An 18,337-nucleotide genomic window follows, 5' to 3' on the forward strand; every position below is an offset into this window, starting at 1 on the left:
TTCTAAAATTTAAAAAATTAACGATCTGAAAACTTAACATACTACTTTGAATATTAGTAGAGGAAATATTAGCCTTTGAACGACTTATTTTTCTCTGAATGGACAATAAATCAATGTTGTCGTCCCTGCTTTCACTTTCAGATTGTCCAGGTAAATAGTCTTTATCTGCATAACTGTCATCTGAATTTAAGATAGCTGTCAAATCTGCCGTCAGTGAAGGGTCTGGCGATGATGTGACAGACCCTATATCTGGGATCTGATCTTCTGTTAACGACACAGCTAAACTTTTATTTATTGTATCGCCGATAACTAGAAATGCAAAATTAGTCAGTAACATACACGATAAAATTACAAGCAAAAATGGTTCTTTTACTATACCGTTTTAAAAGCATTCACATTCACACCAAAAAATTCTCATCAAAGTTCAAAATATTTGAAAAATCCGAATTAACAGTTGGAGAAGGCATTAAAATTTTGTAACTTGGGTGATCAGTATTAGGCATTTCTTCGTGATCATTATCCGGTGTATGGGAGTGTGAAATAACTGGAATTAATAATTTATATTTTTGTAAATTTATAATGAGGTTATGTTATGTCGTATTAAAATACTTTACTAATAATAAACATAAGACAATTTTAAAAATTATAACAATGATATTTACCTGTTTCCTCACATTTTCTTGCCAATTGCAAAATAAGTTTACTTCTTGCACTCATGTTAACTTAACGATTTTCTACGATAAACAAACAACGACTACACATAAACTTCTAACCACGTGTAAATTCCACATACATAATAATGATAAATTGATACGAAAGTCTTAAGTCAGCAATGCAATTTTAAATTTAAAAATAACGTTTTGATATAAAGGACTTAAATTGACTTAAGTCATTATGACACTACTTTCCTTTTACGATGTTTTGGTACGAAGGTCTTATGTAAACTTAAGACTCTATTACCCGACCAGAAATGTTTTTTTACTTAAATCTTTTGTACCAATTTATGGGGCCTAAATAAAAACGGTACGACTTAAGTCTCTAATATCACCAGAACGAGCAAAAAATGACTTAAGACCTGTGTACCTAACATCAAAGATATATAAATGATCTTTCAAACATAGCAGTTTTATGTCGTGGTATAGTATAGCGATGCCGGTATTTTACATTTCTAATATGTATTGCTGTCCTAGGTAAAAATTTAGATTTTAGTTTTTGAGGATTGAGGGGCATTAAGCAACTTATGAACAAGATTTGATAGATGATGCCCTGCAACGATTTTCCATATTTAACCAGTTACTTTCAGATATTAAGTGTGAAACATGGTCATATTTGCGAATTTCATAAATAACCTGCAGCATGCATTTTGTACCCTTAGTATTTTATATTTCTCAATAGCGGTTAAGCAGGGAACGTAAAAAAAAATCGCAATAGCTAAAGTGAGATAGAACAAGACTATCATATAGCATTTTTTTTTAAAGAAAATTTTAAAAATGTGCCTATTATTATATATTAATTTAAGGGTACAAAATCCCTTTCTAATAATATTTTGTACGTGTTCATGAAACCTAAGATCCTCGTCAGTTTATACGCCCAGATCTTTTGCAGTAGGCACAAAAGACAAACTTGAGCCATTAATATTTAAATTTAAAGTGTTTTTCACAAACTCTTTCTTAGCTTTATTTTTAAAACAATAATTTCGTTTTTTCACTATTTAATTTAAAATTATGCTGAAAAGAGAGTAAATTGATTTTTGTTAAGATCCGCGTTTATCTTTTGCGCCGTCTGCTGTATATTTTCCTGATTAAAAGAAAAGTAGATTTGCGTATCATCAGCATATGCCTGCGTGCTACAAAAAGACGGAGTTGTTATTATGTCGATGATGTAAATGATAAATAAAAGAGGAGACAGAATGGCTCCTTGGGGAACTCCCGTCTTAATTGATATGCTGTTGGTACGGAGTCATGCAGAGGAAGAGGAAACAGAGTTTTTTCAATCATTTAATACTGTCTTAACCTGCGAGATCGTTTTTAATAAACAATCCAAATTTTTAAATATTACCGTTAATCCTTATTTTTTTTGTGTAATATATCAATCTTTAACATCTCGAGATATTCATCAAACCATTTGTCTAACTGGCCTTTGTTCAGATACACCAGTAGTTTTAATTATTTTGAAGAAATTAATTTTAATGACTTATTTTTTACCAGTTTTACCAGGCCTCATATAAGGGAGCCCCCACTTAAGGGATTCTACTATTTTTATGTTGGCTTTTTTAAATACTTTTTTATTGTAGAGATATTAATAAATAAGTTAGGTTTATTTTGTGGTATATTTATTTATTAGGCCTAGTGAAAGTGTAACAATTGGCCAAGCAATTATTTGTATTTAAATTCACTAAGATATTTTGTGCTTTCCTGTTATTGGATTGTTTAGTCTATCTGTAAGAGAGCATTGTACTTAAATAAAATAAAACGACTGCTTTTTCCGTTTTTGAGATTTTTCATTTCCGTTTATGAGAACAAATTGCGTGACCAATGTTTTCCACGTTTGGAGAAGCCGTTGATAAATTTCAGATGATGAAATTCAAAAACCATATTTTGATTTGAATGAGAAAGTGATTTCTTCCATTAGGTGCTTGATGCCTGAAGATGCGAGACTCGACTGCGAAATATTATGTTGCTAGTAAAAAAAAGTTTCGGGGTTTATTTAAGCTAATCTCAATCCACATTGGACAATAGTTTACATTCGTTTTTTGCTACTAATGTCAAAAAAATTATAAAATCTTTTATTTTCGAAAAAATCGTTTGTTTTTTTTATCGTTTATAAGAAATTTGAGCTTTGCCCAATAATGCAAGTGTATGTTACGTTCCATTAGGTGAAACAGAAGTTTTTGAATATCAAACAATCTGGATTATTACCATTAAAATAATTATTACCTTTAAAAATGTTTGATTTTTGAGCTAAATATTTTAATTAAAACATGAAGACTTTCAAAGGCATGCTTCAAACCAAAAACCTAACAACATGAAGCATTATGTTTTTCCTTAATGTATTAAGACTTCTACATAATGTTACCATTTAGGTACTCCCTCAAAAGGTGGAGAGTCAACAAAAATGGGTAGTACCTCCAAGAAAAAGTTTGTCACTTCCTTTGATGACTTCGAGGCCGGATTTAAGAAAGTTATGGACGAACAGGTAATTGGAAAACCCATCAAAAAGCATAATATTAAAAGAACAGGGACCAGGTTTATTGATTAGAACTAAAAGTGGAAATATTATTTGAGTTCGCACTCAAGCCATTATATGCATATAACTTTAGTGTCTGGACAGTCATGGAAAAATAATGAGTGACAAAAATCGATGGTACTACGTACTACTAGCAAATTTCTATTTGTAGACATACTGGATTACTATTTTTGTTTTTCTTTAGTCTCTATCGATAAATCTGCTCTCTATAATATTTGCGCACTATTATTCAGATATTCTTACATACATACATTGTGTCGTATTATTTGCAGGAAACCCAACAGCAGAAGGCGAGAGAGTACTTGCTAAAATCCTATAAAATACCAAGAAAATCAGGATCAAAATCCCCAGAAAAAAAACCGTCATTAATCCAAAAGAAAGAGGTAGCTCCTCAGAAAGTGGTGCCTGTCCAAAAACCGGCAGCCATTCAGAAAGAAGAATTAATAGTCCCCAAAGAACAGTCAGAAAATACAAGCAAACGAAAATCCAGACGTTTCAAACCAGAACCACCCGCGGTTAAGGAACCAGAAACAATTGCTAGCTCACAACCGAGATCTAAGCGACGTACCGCCCTCGTCCAAGAACAAGCGATCGAAGTTTCAAAGGAGGAAGTGGTCGTACCCCAAGAAGTCTCCGAAAAAACTTCAGAACTCGATGCCGAGATCGAAGCAATAAAGAAAAGCCTCGAATTATCTTCGAAAATCTCGGACGAGAGCGTCGTCGTCAAAGAAAGATCTGAACCCAGCGAAATGTCATTGGAGCAGCTCACTAGAGAACTGGAAGGTGGCGCTGACAGTCCCGTTATAAAACCGGCTAAAGTCGCTGAAGATAACAGACGTAAAACTAAACGGAAAAGTGGCTTAGACCATACGCCTGCCTCTACTATTTCCGAAAAGAATAATAAATCAAAGCGAGAAAAAAGTAGTCCACGTAAATCAATTAGTCTGAGCGACTTGCCCGAAAAACTCAGTGAAACTGATGAGCTGAAAAGAAGACCCTCTAGAAGTTTGCGAGATAAAGGGAATAAACTTGAAACTTCTGAAAAGCCTTTACAAGATCCTGAAGTCAAGAAACATAAAGCGGCAATAAAGGAATCAGTTGATGCTGATGAAGTTAGAACAGAACCGACTCAAGAAGCTTTGGAAGTTTCTGTTCCAGAAACCAAACAGGAACTTTCAGAGGGTGCACTAGAAAGTAAGAAGGGTTCAAGAGTGACCAGGTCAGCCAAAAGCGGTGCAAAAGGTAATAGCGTTTCTGATGTCAAATCTGAAGATGTTCAGTTAAAAGACAATGATCCATCATCACAACACCTTACGGGAGATTTGTCGAGTACCAGTATAAGTTCTGAATTAGATTCCTTACCATTAGACGAACGAGTTGATAAGAAGTCAAAACCAGACGATGAGGTCACAGAGAAGAAAAATGAATCCCGGGAGCAAGAGGAGTCTGAAACACTAACTTCTCGTCCAAATACAAACCTTAGTGAAGAATCAAAGGCAAAACCTGAAGATTTAACAAAAGAGGTCAAAACTTCAAAAAGGAAAAAGCTTCGCACCAGATGGGGACCTAAAGAGAAAACTGAAGAAGCTTCAGAAGATTCTCAAGCTCAGATCATATCAGATGTAATTTCCACTCCAGACCTAAAAGAAGAATCTATAATAGTTCAAGACAAAGGAGAACCACCTGTTAAGGAAGAACAGAATGAAAGCAAAAAATCTGAAATTAAATTTTCACAGTCTGAACAAGAGCCTATTATAATAAAGACTGATGTGGTGCAAGAAACCTTTGCAAATGAAAATTTATCTGTTGTGCCTGAAGAGGCAAAGTCTCTGGAGCATAAAACTGACGTAGTTGAAACTAAAGAAGCAGACATTTCTGTGTCCGATACCTCAAAAAGTTTGCAAGAAGCCTCCGAAGCCATCTTAGGCGAAACATCAACACGAACCACGAGATCCAGAAAAAAGTGTCTGAAAGACGAAGTTCCCGCAGTAGAAAAAGGTATTACGACAAATAAGGATTCTAAGGATATCACGGACACAAAAGAAGTCTCTATCGTTGAGCCAATCAATGAAGCTACAGACAGTAAAACGCCATCAAGGGTTACAAGGTCCAGAAAGATTTCTTTTAAAATGCATCTCCCTGTTGAAGAAACCGAGACTCTTGAAATTGAGAAGTTATTAGAAGTTAACAAGGATAGAGAAACAGTTGCAGAAGCTTTAAAAGAAGAATCGATCAGTACAAGGCTAAGGAGACGATTCGATAAAGCACATGCCTCAGAACCCAATGCTAAAATACACGAACCTGAGGATATCAAAGATATTTCTTTACCAAATAATGTAGACGTTCCTCAGAACTCAAACAAAACAGTTACGGAAGAAACTTCTTGTGATGCTAAAGAACATTTGCTCAAAAGTGAAAAATCCCGACGTTCTAGGAGGTTCGTACCTGACACGGAACTTGAAATTGAGAAATCTTTAGAAGCGCCGAATATAGATGATTTAGAAGCCAAAAAAGAGGAAATCATTGATATCAAACCTCGGAGGTCTACAAGAAGCTCCCACAAAGAATCTTATGTAGAAATACACCAAGAGAGCTTAAGCTTAGAAGAAAGTAAGGACACCATTGAAGTCCAGAAAACAACGATTGGAAGTATAGAAGAAGTTTTTGAGGCAAAAGAAGAAGTGCTTGGAAAGAACACAAGATCGCATAGGTGTAAAACAGCAGATAATAAAGATAAACCTTTGATCGAGGAAGACGAATTAAATATTTCCGTGGATACTGAACAGAAGGCGGCTGTAAAATCAAAATCGAAAAAAAGTAAATCAAAAGCAACAGCGATTGATCAAAAAGATGAAGTTTCCGAACAAGAGTCGGCGAAAGAAATATCTCCCGAAGTTGATAACAAACGATTATCAAGGTCCGCAAAGAAAACCAGAAACATTATAAAACAACTTTGTGACGAGACCACCGAACCGGCAACAGTTAATGAGAGCAAGAAGGATATTCCTGAAGTCCTGGGAGATGTAGTGAACTTAAACCCGGACTCTTCTGACGTTACTAAATCTTGTGATGAAGATTCTAGACATAAGCCTAAAATAAGAAAATCTTCAAGGAAAAGTTCTTCCAATGAAGTGAAAATAACAGATTCTAAAGAAACCGTACAGCAACTGACGGAAAAGGCTTCTATAGAGTCGGTAGTTGATGCGAAATCTTTAGATTCAATGCACGAATCTAAAAACATAGAAAAAGATACATCAGACTTAAGTTTGCCCAATTTGGAAACTAAAGATAAATCACTTGAACCAGAAATATCTTTAAAACGATTATCTGAGGAACGTAAATCAACAAGATCATTAAGATCCAGAAAATGTTCATCGAATAAGCACAATGAACCTAAAGTGCCTTCTGAACCAGAAGTACCATTGAGTACCCAAGAAGTTTTACCAGAAAACCTCGAATTAAAACGAGAATTCGATGAAACGTTTGATTCTAAACCGAAAATTGCTCCAGAAATTATTGAGAAAAATTCATACTCTGATGTAAGGGTGAAAGCAGAAAGCGATGATATACAGCCAGAGATTAAAAAAGACTTGGATGGTACTGAGGCAGTATCTCAAAATGTGTCTCCTATGGGGCTTATTGGAAGGGTCGAAGATATTCCTTTACCACCAGAACCTGCACATAAAGCAAACCAATCTGAAAAATCCGCTAAACCAGCCTTGAAAATTAAATTTGAAGAAATCGCTTCAGAGTTTCATTCAACCATCTCAGAAAACAATATAAAATCCAATAAAGAACAAATCATATGTCAGCAAGAGACCGGCAAAGCACCAGAAGAAGAAGAGTCGAAAAGACCCAAGAGGCGAAAGTCTAGAAATATTCCTCAAGCGTCAGAAGTTATACGGTTTCCTGACGTAGCAGCAATACAGCTTCCACCTCTTGAAGATATACCTTTACCATCTGAAGAACCCAAAACTGTATCGAAACCTCGCAGATCCAGACGTAATATTATCGTAGAAGAAGAAGAAGTTAAATCAGAAGCTGCTAAACCTGATTCAGAGAGTTTACACGAAAAAGTTGTAACGCTTGACCCTTCCGAAAGTATTCAATCAGAGAATAAGGTTGAAGATGACTCACTACAGCTGCCTACTAAATTAGAAAGTGTCGCTAGCGAATCTGAATTAGATTCTTTATCCCTAGCCGATCGATTGAACTTAAAATTTAAAGACGATGTAGCTCAGCTTGAGAAGCCTTGTGAAACACAAGATTCCATGCCAACTCCAGAAAATCAAAGTGAAGCAAAAAAGGGTGGCAAATCGTCTTTAGTAAAAAAGCGTCACGGAAGAAGCCGCTGGGAACCGAAGGTAGAAAGTGATGTTCCAGAAGTAGTACAAGATTTTACGGAATCCAGTAACAGTGAAATCATTTCTACCAGTAAAGAAATCAGAACAGAAATTGTTCAAAAAGATCCTGAAGATCAAGTAATCCAAGCCAAAAGCTCGTTATGTTTTGAAGAAGAGCTGCCAATTAGCAAAAGGCCTAGAAAAGAAGAACTTTTAGAGTCAGAGCCATCTGCCTTAGAGGTCAGTACACTGAAAGATGATCCAATAGCATCTGTTTGTGTAGATGAAAAGCCTTTGGAGCCTGAAAGGTCAAATATGCCAACAGCTGAAGTGGAAAAACTCATAACTGGTGTGATAAGTGACAAAATTTACGGCAGCAAGTCAAAAGGAACCGCGTTAAGTCCAGCAAGAAAGACACGATCGGCTAAACCAAGAAGCAGGTGGGACATGGTGCCCGAAGTCGAAACTTCTAAAGGGTTTGAAGAAAACACCGAGTCAGTAAAAGAAATTAAAACCCTTGACTCCGATATTAAATTATCAACGTCTCAAGCACAAACTGCTAAAGATATCGGCATAGCATCTACAGCTGAAAAAGTTTTAAGCGTTGATGCGTGTCTAGATGCTGAAAAAGTTCAACAAATTGAAAGTACTACTGACTTATCGGTATCTCAAGCACAGCCTGGTGATGTTGATGTAACTCCTACAGTTGATAAAAGTGAAAATGTTTCAAGGGCTGAGGAAACTCTAGAAACCGAACCAGCTGCAAGCGAATCATCTGGTCAAATTAAGAGTTCAACCGTCGAAGAAACTTCAAAGTCCGATCAGTTTGAGTCTAAGGATCAACCGTCAGTTTCAAATGAAGACCAAGCGTTTTCTTCGGAAGTTAACCAGAAACCGGTTAAAGAAGACATGATTATGGCCGGTTGGGGTTCGGAGGGCAGCTTGGAATACAGCAGCTCAGATGCCTTAACCAACCTAAAAAACAAAACGTCGAGAGACATCATTTTGGAGGATTGGGCCTCAGAAAGTACCGACGAGTCGTTTGACTTACGTGGAACGAAATCTTTTGACATGGAAGCTGATACGATGTTCGTCGATCAGTCTTTCGGACCGGAAATGGAAGAATTAGTTGAATCTGAACAAACCTCGTCAGATGTTCAGTCGAATTCAACGGACTTACAACTGGGAACATTCGGGTTTTCCGAAAGTTCTGACTTAAATAAGGAAACCTCGATGATATCTGCTCCCATTTTGGCTGAAAATTTAATGCCTAATATTTCTCTTTCCGAAATACCTCTGCCAGAGGAATGCGTTAAACCTGTGAACGAAACTGCAAATATAAAAAGTCCAGGTCTGGAAAATAAACCAGAGTCAACGTTTTCAAGTATTGAATCGATAGGAATAGAAAATAATTTAGCCATTCAACCACCAATTAGGGAGGAAGTGGTCGAGACTTCAGATGTGCTTGAAAAACATCAAAGTGACTCACAAACTCAACTTGAAGAAGAAAATAAAATAGCAACACATGCAGAAGAATTTGAGATGGCCACCACCCAAGAGATTTCAATTGTGGAAACTTCTGTTTTAGACGAAGTTGCCATTAAATCTCTGGGTAGTTCTTTGGAAAACGCTGGTTATAAGCTTCCAAACCAGTTTCCGGTTCAGACAGAGGTCAGGGAAGCTTTAGAACCGCTGGAGAAACATGAATCTAATGAGGAAAGTAATCAGGTGGTTCAAAAAGAGTTGAATTCTGAAAAAGAAAATGCCACATCATCAGAATTAGAAGTTCCACTGGACCCAGTACAGTCTGAAGAAACAGACGTAGAGAAACATGAGACAAACATATCAAAAAGTTTCGAGGAAATGAATAGTTCTGAGGACATCCAAGTGAGCGCATTGGAATCGAAATGTTTACTTGAAGATTTGTCAGAAGAGGGAAAAACAATGGAATTAGAGGTCGCTGAAGTAAAAAATCCCCAAGAAGCGTTAGAAAACGCCTCCAATACTATTGAAGAAACTGTAACTCCGGATATTACGCCTGAAGTTGCTAATATTACTTCAGAAGCAGATGCTGAATCAGAAGATCTTTCAAGCCAAGTTAACCATGAGGTTGCTTCGGAATCTTCCGAAACCATTACTTCTGAGGAGAGACATATCCATTCTGAGAGTGAAGCTTTCCTTAATCTATCGGAAGTTGACGTAGTTTCAAGAGACAATATTGGACAAGAAGTCGCAGAGCCAGCTCAAGAAAAGCATTCCTTTGTTGAAAAGGAATCTGAGGAGACTGAGAAACCCGGAAAATGCAGTGTTTCTGAACAAAGTAACGCTGAAAGTCAAGAATCTGTTGAGGAAACACACAAGACACTTGTTCTAAGTGAAAAACCATTGGAACCTTTTGACTTTGTTGAGGAATCTAACGATGACACATTATTGTTAAGAAAAGGTCCTACCTCTGACCAGACTAAACTTTCTAAATCAAATACCATCGCAGATTTATCGCCTGAAAGTTCGGATGACGTGGTTGATACGCCAAAAGAAAGCGGCAATTTCCAGCAAGATATCGCCGGAAATATGTCCCAACTTGACGATACTAAAACTTCTGCCTTACCTCCCAAAAAGAATAAGTGGCCAAGGCGCCCTAGCTATAGTGTTAAAGAAGCAGAGGATGATGCTTTAAAGAAAACTTTAGTTGACGAAAACGTGACAAAAACTGAAGAAAAGACTGATGCTGAGCTTATTCTGCCTTTAAAGAAATCAAAAAGGGCCAGCGAATTGGTGGCATTCTCAACGGAAACGTTTGAAAAGAAAACTTTGATAGACTTTCCATCTTTCGACGAGTCGTTTATGTCCACCAGCTTGAGAGATAACATCGAGGGTATCATAAAAGAAATTGATACAAGCGTTGCTAGTATACAATCAGACTCTTTAGAGGCGAGTAACTCAAGCCTCAGTGGAAAACCGTCGGAAAACTATTTGGAAGAACCAAAGATGAGTGCAATAAGTAGTGTACCTCCAAAGAAGAAGAAAATCGCGTTACCCCAAGAGGACACTGTTAAGGTTACGGAAAATACTGTTGTCACAGCTGAGACAGTTAAGGTTGATATACCACAGCCTCCGAAGAAAAAAATGCAAAAACTATTTGAAGCGATTCAGGAGAAAAGTGAAAAATGTGACATACCACTGATGTCTCCACTCGCGAAAAAGAAAAGTTTTCAGTTTCAACACGAGGATCTTGACGAACGGTTACAAAGTGAATCTAATGAAAATGATAATGACTGTGACAGCCAAATTGACCTTTTAGGGCGCAAGCGTCTTTTTGAGGAAAAAGGGGCTTTAGAAGACAATGTGCAAGCTAAGAAAGGGAAGCTTGAAAATACATCTTCAGAAGAAAAGAGTGTATTAAGTATTGAGAAAACTACTGAGCCTCAAACAGATATTAGGGAAGTTACCCAAGATAGTAAAGAACAAGATTCATTATCTCCTGTTCCTAACAAAAAGTTGCCAGCAAACATCGCTAGTTACTGGGATTACGATAAGAAAAGCGAAAAGACTAGCTTAGATGTTACTCAAGAATCTAGTGAGCAAATGCTGGTTCAACCAACTGAACAGTTTAAAAACATTAAAAAGGCTACCAATTTTAAAAAACTCGCTTTAAGCCATCAAGTGCGTACTTCAAATAAGCCCACTACTCCAGATCAAACTCCTTCTGAGGATAATAAAATTACTACTTTACCTCACGTTATCCCCGGTATAATTCCTAATGAACCCGAGCTAGTCTCAATTTCTGTTGCTCCAACGGTTATGTCGGAACAAGACTTGGCCGACGCTCAAGTAGAAATAACAACCGACAAAGTTATCAGCGCAAAATCGACTTTAGTTCCCGCAATTCAGCAAATTATTAAACGGGACAGTCCCGCCGGATCTCCGAAGTCCGAGACTCGCGGTACCGAATTTACCACGAAAGCGATGCTGAAAGAGTTCGATAACAAATCGCTAAAGTCGCAGCCGAACACCTATTTTTACAAATCCGAATTGTTGGACATCTTGGAAGGGAATTCGAACTCGTCTACCAATTCTACGGCCTCTAGTGGTTCGGAACAAAAGTTTAAAACCTCGTTTGATAACTACGACAAGAACAAAGGGACCGTGCAAGGAATTATAGATTTCGAGGAGGAAATACCATCTCAGATTGTTGTGTCGAGTAAAGCGACTGCAGCAAGTGTCCTGCTGGATTCACCTAAATTGTTGGAACGACTTTCTATGCCCAGCGATCAGGCGAAGGTAAGTTTATCGTTTCATTGTTATTATTAGGTTTGTTCTAGCAGGAAATTTGGGATGGTTTAAAACTAGTTTGATGTATATCGAAGTTGCGTATGAGCAGGCTGAAACCGCGTTGCAAACGGTTTCGGACTTATACCGACGCGTTCAAGGCAAAACGACGTAAGCACCATTTTGAAAATTTCGAGTTATTTACGAAATATATGTTTTAAGGCATTATTTAAAAAAAAATAGTAAAAATGAGACATACATCAATTAACCATACTAAAAGCTACCAAGTTTTACCCAAGCATTTTTTGTCAAAATTTAGCAATAAAAAGTGGTAAAAAAGAGTATAAATGGTGAATAAGTCATTTGTCGTTTATCACGTCGCTTATGACTACACATTATTTTAAAACATGGCGCTTATAACAACTTACGCCATTTCTATACAAAGTGGTTCTTCTTATTTTGGTGACGCTTAGGCCAATAAAATTAAATAAAAGTAATTAACTTGTGTTACTGTTTTATTACCAAAAAAAATATATGTTTCTCTCAAAAATAAATAAAAACAAAGATATTTTTATTTTTTACCAAATAATGAAATGAAAATATTTTTTCTAAATTCTTAAACATAACATTTTATATTGCCCTAAAGACTAAAGGACTAGAAATTTATTAACTAATTCACAAAATAATAAAGACACAGCATTACCGATAATAAACAACATAAAAAATAAAATAAACAAGAAACAAAAAATATTCTCTAGAAAATTGTAGAATAAAATATGAGCTATTTTCTACTTAAAGTTTATTAACTATTACAACTCAATGTCTGTTTCGTTAAGAACATCCGCAACAGCTGTACTATGCTTCAGTAAAAGATATTCCCTATGATACCTTGGTGGAATTGTATTGTCATAGTTTTAAGGTCATATTTCTTTTTAGTTATGGATAAAGGGGCAAAATAAGCATTTTGTAGTTGTTCAGTATCCTTATTTTTTATGCTTTCTAAAACACACTCTTGGTCAATATCATCATATTTATAGCAAATAAAGAGGAGGAGAAAGTAAACTCAAAGTCCAAGTCTCATAAATCAAGCGTCTATTTAAAGGTTACGCGTTTCGCCGCATTAGGGCATCATCAGACCTAAGTGAAATTAACAAAATTAAATAGTACGGAACAGAACGCTAATTAACAGAAAAGACATACCTAAATACATACATACATACATACATACATATCTAAATACAAAAAACTGCACACTGACTCACACTAACATAAAAATAAAATAAGTTGAATAAGATTTGATAAGAATGAAAACAAATACAATTATAAAAGGAAAAAATACAAAAAAAAAAGATTTTTCAAAAAACATAGGGATTGAACCATTGACCATTGGATCTGAAGTCCGAAGCATATACCTTGTCGCCAAACCGGGGCAATGATGTAGCATGCGAGTAATTACGTTATATGACACAAGATTAAACATTTTTATTGGAGATTATTGAAAATGAGATTAGGTTCGAAATTGAAGATATCATTGACACAATTTAATATTGGGCTTCTCTTAGCTCTTGTAATCTCCAGCTTTTCGAGGAGATCTAGTTTTTTACCCTTTCCACACTCATGTAATATAGTTACATCATCCGACACCGAAAAGTTATGACCAGTCGATAAAAGGTGATTTGCAAAGGCTGACTTTGTTTCTTTAATATCGGTGTCTTTACAATTGTTGAAAAGACTTATATGTTCTTTCACCCTGGTGAAAATTCTTCTACCAGACTGACCAACATACACAGCGGAACACTCACCACAATTCAAAGAAGTTCCGTATTATTTAATTTTGTAAATTTTACTTAGGTCTGATGATGCCCTAATGCGGCGAAACGCGTAACCTTTAAATAGACGCTTGATTTATGAGACTTGGACTTTGAGTTTACTTTCTCCTCCCCTTTGTTCATATACTTAAGTCTCTTTGAGAATAATGGATGATTATTTTGAAGTATTTATAGCGGTAAAAAATGTAGAGCTGTCTTTAAAAAATTTTGCTGTTTTTACATCCGTTATTTTAAGGGTTGCCTTTCCTTTGTCGCCGTTAATGATAAGTCGGAATTTGGTTTTAAGTTTTCTCATAATATGTTCTTTAAAATCGTAAAAGTCGCTATAAGAGAGAACATTTACATCATAGGGTTTGGGTTTTGTTCTTGCATTACGCAAGATCGTTGGCCATTCTGATGGAGCCATGATGGCCTTACGTTTTATTGACTTTTTAATTACTGCGTACATGGAATCAACAGGCATGTAAGTGTGTCCTGTTACTAAAGAGGTTATCGAAATTTCTTTAATATTTTTGGATTTTTGAAGAAAATAGTGTAGTATAAAAAGTAGAGCTGCATTTTTATTTTGTCTTCCACAGTTGTCACAAAAGAATTCGATAGATGTAATTGACTTATTTGCATTGTCAATATTTTGTAAGTAACTTAGTAAGTTACTGCAAATTTCATTACATCCACGTTTTCCGTCCTTTTCTTGTCATAAAAAACAAATCCCATTTTTGCTATACGTTTCATATATAGTAAAATTAAATACCGCATATTTTCTGTAGAAACCTGTTAAAACCGTCGCCAAAACTTTCTGTAAGTCAAAACTTGCAATAATTTTGTTTGGATTCGTTTCAGCTTCTTTTTGTTTTGCTAAGAATATTTTTTTTGCCAATTCTTTTTCAGTTAGATGGAACTCATACTGCTCCTTTATTGAATCAGTTTTTCCTATTGCGTTTTGATAAAATTGATACTTACCACACTTGTCTTTTCAAGGAACATGAATTCCAATATTCTTTTTTTTTAATTTTTGAAAGAATACAGATTTTTTGAGCACAGGAACTGGATGACTTTGTACTCATTGTGCATACATTTTGTATAAATTATTAACATTTAATACATTTTGTATAAATATGTTTTGTTTTTTAGAAAATGTTCTCCTCTTCGATCTAGCCCGTTAGGAAAAATCTCTCTCACTTTATTTTCTGTGACAGTTCTTAACATTCTTTGCGATATGTCAAGGGTTGCACATAAAAATTGTTGACAAATTCGTGCTTTTTTGTTATTCTTAAGTAAGAAATATTTGTGAGTAACAAGGCGTTTAAAATTCATATTGGAAGTTCTGCGACACTTTACTTGTATTGTATGGACACACTCACTTAGAAACATTTTTTGTTTCTCGTTATCTTTGAGATTATAAAAATTGGTAAAAATCTGCTTTCTTTCATTTTCTGCAAACTTATTACACATATTATTATACCTCTTCGCACTACACGGATTTTCCTTAATTTTTTTTCATTCCGCTATACCTTCTTCTTTGATTTTCTTTTTTAAGACCAGAACTTGAATCATTACTTTCCTTGCTAGTAGACGGGATACAGATGATGACGTCAAACGTGTCGCTATAGTTTTCGTTGTCAGTTTCTTGTATATGGTTTTGATTGTTCTTTTTTAACTCAAAAAAATTCTGGTTTTCTAAGCTTGGTATTTCATCAAACTGATTGTCTGATGTGACGATGTCAATAATCTGCCTACCCGGTGAAGTATTTAAGGAATTGTCGCCAACAAAAATGTCTTGAGAAAACGGTAATGACTCTTGCAACTCCAGTATTGCATTTTCTTTGTCGGCTTCTAACGGGTCCAATGGTGACAGCACATTAACGTCCTTAAAAATAACGTCATGGTTAATTGCTTCAAGTAGTAAAGTATTTTGTGATGCTTCTTGCAAAGGAATAGCTGGAGAAACAATCATTTCGCTTATTTCCTTTTGTTCGTTTAAAGACTGTTGTCCAATAACCATCATCAACATTCATTTAGCTCTAGACGACATTTTGTCACAAGCGCCAAATTTAAAAACGCTGAAAAAGAAGAAAAGCATAACTCTAATTTGTTTTTTATGTTAAAAATAAAATATATGGTACCTCCTATTACAAAAAGATAAAAAAATAACTGACATAAAGATCTTATTTAAATAAAACATTAACAAAAAGTGCTTATGCAAATTTCAATACTAATAGACGTTTATGCCACACTGTTATTAAATAATTTTGTTTTGGCATAAGCAACACCATAAAAATGTGCGATTTAAATAAGAAATCTCACAAATTTGATAAAAATAATAGGAAAATCATAGAGTAAATATTTTCAAAAATAGCTAAAATCACTTACCTGTTTTAATAAAGAACAGTTTCTATTAAAATTTCACTATAAACGAATAAGACGTCGCCCCTATGACGCCCAATGCATTACTGGCGCTTATGACTGGAGTAAACACCCTGAATGAAATTCGTTCAAACAAAACTGGCGCTTGCGCAATTTTACGACACAATAAAAGGAAAATAAACCGTGGTATAGCCAAATTCAAAGAATCTATTTAAAGAAGGCGCTTATGCCAATTGTATGCGCATATAAACTCAATTTTTTTTTAAAAGGCGCTTACGTCGTTTTGCCTTGAACACGTCGATATGTGCTAGAACATCTTTTTAAGACATGACGTTGACATTTCGGAACTCAAAACCGTTATGTAATATGTTTGTTGGTTAGTTTATGTGTTATTTATTTTGAACATCTAAATATTTTTCAATAAAAGTAGTTTTTTATTATAAGTGTAATAAATATTATTTTTTTAAATGAATACCATTGATGTTATTTATTGAGGTAATTTTACTACTATGCTGTAGGAACTTTCTCTAAATAGCCAATATTCTTATTTGTAGGCGTCCAAAAATTTCTTATTTCACCATCAACAACAGTTTCTAACCAAGAAAATACTCAAACACCAATTCCTATACAACAGTCCCAACAGTTTTCTTTTATAAACCCACAGCCAGGAAATTCGCGATCTTCAGTAAATAAAATATCTTTATTATACAGGGTGTCCGGAAAAGGGAGGCCAATCCGCCGGCCACATATAGGGTGGACCAAAATAATGCGATTTTCGTTATGCTATTTTTTAATGGGGCACTCGGTATTCAATATACAGGGCGTCAAAATGAGAAAAATAAAATCGTTTTTTTATAAAGTCGAGTGTTTCATAAGATATTAAATTAAAATTTGGTGTGAGGGGGTTTTTTGGAACGAGAAATTGAAATCCGTTCACAGATTCGATATACCTTGCAGAGGGTCACCTGCGGTATATTGCATGTGTTAAAAATACCAAAACTTTTTTCCACCCCTGTATAATAAAGTTCTTGAAAAAAATTCTAATTATCCAATCTTTTCTTGTATAAAAAGTATTCTTAGTAAATTCAGTCGTTTTGAGAATCCGTTTATTAGATATCTTAATTTTAAAATCTAGATACATTTTAACAAGTTAACAAAATAAACGTAAATTATTTTTTCTAAATTACTTATTATTATAAAACATAGAATAATTACCCTAAATTATTTGTTCTACGTGACCTCCATTCATTTGTATACATATACGAGCCCTATTTATTAAAGAAAATCTAAGGCTTTAAAAAATATTTGGTTTCAACCTGAAATGCTCTCCAGCTGCAATAATTCTTTCCCTTAAATGATCCTCGTTTAAAATCGGAACCATATACACAAAGTCTGTTATACATTTCCAGACTGAAAAATGATGTCTGATGCTTTTTTGGATAGGTGCAAAACTCTTGTTTCAGAATAATATTTAGCATAAGACTAAGGTTTCAAAACAAAGGTAAGGACACAAAGTCACGGTCTCATCAAATCCATATAATTTTTTAAAAGCTACACGTGTTTCGCTCCTATCGGAGAATTATCAGGCCTAGACCTACACAGATCACATTACAACTAACAACAAGGTTGTTAGTCACATTACAACAACAAGGTTGTTAGTTGTAATGTGATCTGTGTAGGTCTAGGCCTGATGATGCTCCGATAGGAGCGAAACACGTGTAACTTTTAAAAAAATTATATGGATTTGATGAGACCATGACTTTGTGTCCTTACCTTTGTTTTGTTTTCGTTTGGTTTCTTAGAGAAGAAAGGATGATATGTTTCTATTAGACTAAGGTTTATAAGAATTTCTTATAAACTGCCAGAAGTAGGCTGGTTCAATATGGCAAATTTCTTACATTCAATTGTAATTTTCTACAAACTTATTAAACTGAAAAGTGCCTACTTGGATGATAAGATCGAATTTGAATTTGACGGCGGCTGAATCTTTTGACTATACCGTCACATTTAAAAAATCACTCCCTTATCAAATAGCCTCCCTGATAAATAACTAGAATATAATGGACTTTTTTTTGTCAGTAGCTTTATTCAGGAAGAATATTAAAGACATGTTACTGAAAAATTAACTTCATTTTATTTCTCTTTGTTCTTCTTTTATATGGTTGCCTACATGACTTCATTTTTATCTTATATTTTTGAATTTCAGTGCATATCACATATTTTATTTGTAATTAAGTTCTGTAATTTCATTCGTATATGTATATATATAATTGGTTCTAGCTTCAT

The 18,337-nt window shown here is 34.9% G+C and overlaps 1 protein-coding gene across 1 annotated transcript in view; it reads left to right on the forward strand.

Moving 5' to 3' along the window:
* Positions 1-18,337, forward strand: part of LOC126741140 (titin-like) — a 177,162-nt gene that overhangs the window by 56,487 nt on the left and 102,338 nt on the right. Inside the window, exons 8-9 of the mRNA XM_050447482.1 lie at positions 3,083-3,195; positions 3,519-11,870. Of these exons, the coding sequence (XP_050303439.1) occupies positions 3,083-3,195; positions 3,519-11,870 (8,465 nt within the window). The remainder of the gene's footprint in view (positions 1-3,082; positions 3,196-3,518; positions 11,871-18,337) is intronic.

The sequence above is a fragment of the Anthonomus grandis genome, chromosome 10 (assembly GCF_022605725.1).
Source record: "Anthonomus grandis grandis chromosome 10, icAntGran1.3, whole genome shotgun sequence".
NCBI lineage: Eukaryota > Metazoa > Arthropoda > Insecta > Coleoptera > Curculionidae > Anthonomus > Anthonomus grandis.